Source organism: Crotalus tigris, unplaced genomic scaffold, assembly GCF_016545835.1.
Source record: "Crotalus tigris isolate CLP2741 ecotype Arizona unplaced genomic scaffold, ASM1654583v1 scf7180000020397.568083, whole genome shotgun sequence".
Lineage (NCBI taxonomy): Eukaryota > Metazoa > Chordata > Lepidosauria > Squamata > Viperidae > Crotalus > Crotalus tigris.
This window is the reverse complement of record NW_024098005.1, coordinates 232,501-238,149: the sequence shown is the minus strand read 5'-3', so window position 1 is coordinate 238,149 and position 5,649 is coordinate 232,501. Positions and strand designations below refer to the sequence as shown.

General features: G+C 36.2%; 1 protein-coding gene across 3 annotated transcripts in view; it reads right to left on the bottom strand.

Moving 5' to 3' along the window:
- Positions 1 to 476: 476 nt before the first annotated feature.
- Positions 477 to 5,649, bottom strand: part of OLA1 (Obg like ATPase 1) — a 98,864-nt gene continuing 93,691 nt past the window's right edge. For all 3 annotated transcript variants that reach the window (XM_039366821.1, XM_039366822.1, XM_039366820.1), the window contains exon 11: positions 477 to 676. In XM_039366821.1, the coding sequence (XP_039222755.1) occupies positions 575 to 676 (102 nt within the window). In that variant the 3' untranslated portion in view covers positions 477 to 574. The remainder of the gene's footprint in view (positions 677 to 5,649) is intronic.

Below are 5,649 nucleotides of genomic sequence, written 5' to 3'. Positions count from 1 at the left end.
TAAGATACAATTGTAGCTGCCCCACAACGCCACTTCCTGTATCATACACACGTCTTAAACTTCTGTAATCAGCATCCACCAGGTGCCGTATCGCATTCAGCACACCCCATTCAGTCAATACAGACATCCCCAAACACACAGAGGCTGGTTTTGTCAAATGTTTTATTGAGTGTAGACATCTGGAGTACTGTAAAACATGCATTATCTGTAGATTCAAAAAGGAGCAAGCCACATTGTCCTCACTGTCAAACATGTCAGGCTTGGCATATATGATGGAGATTAATGAAGTATCAAGAGAGTAATATGATTCGTGAAAAGCTCCTGCAATTTGGAGTAGTCTTAATCACTTGAAATGCAGAGCTGTTCACATTTAAGTGAACTTGTACATTCAGTGAATGTGTCATGATTTAATTCAAAACAAACACGAGGGATTTAATATGGGGGGATTCTTTATTGTTAGAAATACATTTTGCATCTTCCCTGCCCCCCCCCCATGATATCCCTATCTAAATAAAAACTCATATGCTTTTTTAAGTAATAGAATTTAATTCTGAATAATGAACAGATTGAATAGTTATTTTTTCTTCGGCTGCTGAGGTGTGTTAAACTTAAAGAAGATAATGTCTCCATCTTCAACGATGTAATTTCGGCCTTGTTGTCTGTATTTCCCAGCAGCCTAGGAGACATAGAAAACAAGATGATGGTATTAAAACTGTGTCTGTATAAAGAGCCGATAATAACTATTTTTAAAAACGGTATTTTTTTCAGTACAACTCATAAATGTTTGGTAACTTTACACTTCTTGATTTGAGCAGAATTTGATTGGCATAAATAATCACTGTTTATTCACTACCATGAAGTTAACTTGTACAGGTAAATGGTAACCAGGATTCTGCACTGCCATTACTTCCATCCATTGATAGCTATGATTTAATATTAAAAGTACACATAGAGAAGAGATATTTTTTTAAAAAACTTCCAAAATTATCTTATTGAATAAAAGAGCCACCACACTTTTGCATTCTTAGTATGCTATGCTAGCCTGAGTGCACCAGTTTTGGGGCACTGCAATTAGGAAGAACAATTAAGGCAGAGGCCCCCAATCTTTTGGGCACCGGGGACCAGTTCTGTGGAGAAAGATTTTTCCACAGACCAGAGGGTGCGTGGTTTCGTGTGCTGCCTACATCCAGCAGATGGGGCTTCACTTGTTTGCACGGCCCGGTTGCTAGTATGCTGTGGCCCAGTGCCAGTCCACAGACTGGGGCTTGGGGACCCCTGATTTAAGGAAACGCAGCATGTCACAAAAAGAAAATCTCAAATGATAAGATACCTGGAAAGAAAAGCTTATGAAGAGTGATGGGAGGCATTGATTAAATTTGACCAAGAGAAAGCAAGACTTCATATTTTTAGGCATCTGAAGGACTGCCATACAGAATATGGAGGAGAAACATTCAGGTAATTAGACAGGACAATAAAGAATCGGTTTAAATTACAAGGAAGTAGATTTCAGTAGGTCATTGGGGAAAATGTCCTATCTGTAATAGCTGTTCAGCAATGGAATATACCATAATGGAAGTTGGTGATCACTTCTTTATGGGACAAATTTAAACAAAGGCTGGGTCTGTCTGAGATGCTGTACTAGTGGATTCCTGGAATGGACATGGGGTGGACTAATAGTCACTCAGATCCCTTCCAACGTTTACATTTTATATTCTAAGAACCAATCCTGTGTAGTATGAGAATAACACCATTTAGAAAATCATTTTAGGGAGATATTTCTTTTTTTCGATCTCCGTCAATGAAGTTTTATACAATCTAATAACCATAAACATTCTTCATTTCCTAACTATGCTCATTTATATCAATTAGAGTAGTTGGGTTCAGAGAACTAGGAACTACAAGAAAAAATGGCTGTATTCTGTTTGGTTATGTAGTTGGGAAATGTGATTGTAAAGTACACCAAAAAAACAAACAAAGAATAAATGCTGTAATATATACTTCAATTGCCAAGGAGCCATACAAGTATTCTGAGAAATAGCTTATCCATGTTACATAAATGGAAGATCTCCTGTAGACATCAAGTAACCTTTGTCATAAAACCTTTTTTTCACTAAGTTTGAAATAACCAGTCATGTAGTAAAAAATGTGCAACTTTGATACTTCACAATCCAAGGTAGAAAAGTAAAATATATTGGTTAAAATCACTCCCTTGGCCTCACCGAAACAGTACAGCATCCAAATGAAGCAAACAACCCTTCACTCATGTTTCTAGTGCTCAACACAGCTGAATGAACAGCAAGAATCAGGAAGTAAAAAAATAACAGAGGAAAGCTGTTATAAGTAGATGTAAGCAAGACAGCCAAAAAAGTAATGCTAGCACTTAAGATTTCTGTAAAGTACAGGTCAGATTTAAGAAGAGAAAAAAACAGAATAAATATGTCAGCATAATTCATTTAGAGAAATGCAAATGGGCCCTAGTTTTTATGTTCTAACTACCGTTCAAAAAGAATAGGATGTTACACGAATAAATCACACCATTCAGAAAAATATACTCATTATTTCTTACAAGTTAATTTGTTATATAGGACTGATAGGTTTACTCTGCATGACCAACTTCAGAGAAAACAGGAACCAGGCTGATTCAGATCAGGATGGAGTGCAAGGCTGTGTGATTAACTAATTTTTTAAAATTATTATTAAGGATGTGTTCACTTGGAAATGATTTACAAGAAGCATTTCGACCAATAATTAAGTGCAAATATAGTACCTCTGTGCTATTCATTGAAGCACCCAACTTTTTTAAAAAAAATCTAAATAAATGCTGCTGTTTTGAGCAGCCAACTCATTGACATTAAACTCTTAAAGCAACCACAACTTTTTCAGGCTTGTGCAAAAGCCAAAAAAGATAAAATAGCTTTAAAGAACAGCAGGATGTTCATACAAGTTCTGAAGCACTCCATCCAAATCATTTGTGGAGTGTGTACAAAGGATAGGATCTCTACAAAGGATAGGAACAGGAAGATGTCAACAAGTCTTCTACAATTCAATGTTCAATGGCATTTTTAAAACAATTTATGGGAAAGACATTGATTATGTACTTTGCTAAGCAGCTAGGATAGATGTGGTATTACTAACATTCAGGCCGGTTTTTTTAACAATACTTTTACCCTACTAGTTCTTTCCCATACAATAGAGAAATAGAAGAGTCTGACATGTTCTCACACTGTATCTTGAGCCCACATTAAGCTTCACTGGATTTCTTTTCATTTAAATTATATACTAATTAACTGTTAATGTGTAGCTTTCCAAAACACTCATCTTTTCTTCCACTTTAGCATTACAATTTGGTATAGCACCAAATCTGGGAGTTCCTTGAACGCTCCATCCAAGGTTTTCAGGGTCTCCTACAGATTTTCGGGATTGTGTCGCTTCTTTCTTTAGCACATTCCTTGATTTCCTTATCCCTACCTCATTTCTGACATTATTTGCATTTCAATCCTCAGAATGTTTAAAATGGGCCATCTCAACTTTCTGAAGTGGCAGCCAGTGGGAAAAGGTAGCTCATCTGGATGAAGTAAGACCTTTGCACAAGTAGCCCAGAGAAGGAGGTAATATATATTCATGGCGATCCATGCTCTACTATGCCAATCATTTTCTTCTTTTATATACAGTTAAAAGGAGGGGGCAAGAGAAAGGAATAACTGCTGCCATCTTTGACAATTTAGCACTCTTCCAAATTCTGGGTGGTGTAATCTCAATAAATCTGGCAGCTGAGGAAAGCTAAACTAGTGGAAGGAGTGAAGAGTAAAACAGAATAGCAGCTTTGTGGGCATCCAGCATTGGAACTAAGTTGCTGGCCAGCAAATGATATAATTTCTGTGGTAGAAAGACTGGGTGATACTTGCTTATTGTGCTGCATTCTCAGAACAGTCTGTTTCATTCATTCAAAGTGGCCAAATTTATTGTTTCCACAAAGTGGGCATAATCACTTTTAATTAAATACATTCTGACATAGTACTACAATATTATGTATTTTAGCTACCAGTTCACAATTAATTAAAAGAGACTGTGTTCCTTTAAATTCCCTAGATGCCATTTAATCCATTTTCACTGCTATCAGAAACACTGGCTGGAAAAAAAAAATCAATACCCATTTGTGAATCTTGAGTATGTATTAAACAAGACACGTCTAACCAGTTCATTTGCACTTGAAAGCAGCCATCTGTAGAAGCCAGCTTTGCCTAAGCAGATATGATTGCTAATAATGTGATATCCCTGTAGACTACAAAGCCCACACAGAGCTATTCAGTGTATAGTTCACAGCACTGGCATTAAATTAGTTATGCTGTGCTAGGGTTAAGACACATATAAAATAAAGTTAAAAATTATCTGCTTTATAACACAGAGAGTAGCCAGTGCTGATAGCCCCTGCTATCTCAATGAACCTGGAAATTCCAAAAAGTAGCTTAAGAGTATAAATAAAAATTACTAGTGACTGATATTGCTTATATTATTAATTGGTTCCAAGATACAGTCCATGCAATTTTTGGCTTTTCTTAACTCCATAATTGCTTAGAACTCTGTATTTTTATAAAAAGTAAGGTACTCTTGGTTTTTATATATCGGCTTCAATATTATAATATGCAGGTTGCACAACATGTCCAGACATTACATTACTCAAATCAAAGCATCTAGAAATACAGTATATAAATTTTTGATTACCACAATAGAGCTTTTATATAATATGACATTCATCTTATTCGTATCTCATTGAATGTCTGTTCTTGGTATTATATATGATTTGACAAATAAATGAGCTTTTTTGCCTAAAGAAAAAAATAGAAGATTTCCATATGCTTATTGTTTATTTGTTTCTTCTTCCCAAGAAGGAATGCATGCCAGCACAAACCAACTAGGAGATTCTTCCCCCTCCTCTCTCTCTCACTCTCTTCCTCCTTCCCTCTCCCCCCCCCTTCTCTCTCTCTCTCACACACACACCTTTTTGCACAGCACACTTCGTGGGGTACAAACAGACCTATTAAAACCCTGCTGCTCAATACAATCTTCTTTAGTGATACAGCTGAGAATAACCTACATTTGAAATTGCAATATTGCATACTATACAAGCTATCAAGTAGAAGACAATAAGATACAATTTTGAAAAACCTTTTAAAGCATTTCGGCAGCGTGCTCTGAGTATTGGACTATGTTAAATTTAACTCCTTTTTATTTTTAATAATGCTATGAAACAAAAAGAAAAGCACAATGGCTGGCTAAGGACTGATTTCAAACACCCCGAAAGAAGGTTCTTGTGGAAAGGAGGAATTCCAATTTCAGTTCAGGCTATGGAATCCTTTCTTGCCAGTTTTAATGCAAATCTAAATCTGACTGAACTGGCTGTGATCTAATTGCAACACAGGAAAAAAACTATGTTGTAGGGCATATCTCTGGGCACCTAATCTGCCTCTGCCCTCTAGCGTTTAGAAATAAGATCAAATTCCCCATCTTCGTTAAGTCAAAGCCCCCATCCATCTATTAGAACATTTTTATTAATTTCTGAAGCAATAATAATAAAATCACAACTCAATGATTACAGTCAGAAAATCCTGATACTGTCATTCATATGTGTGTGTGTGTGTGTGTGTGTGT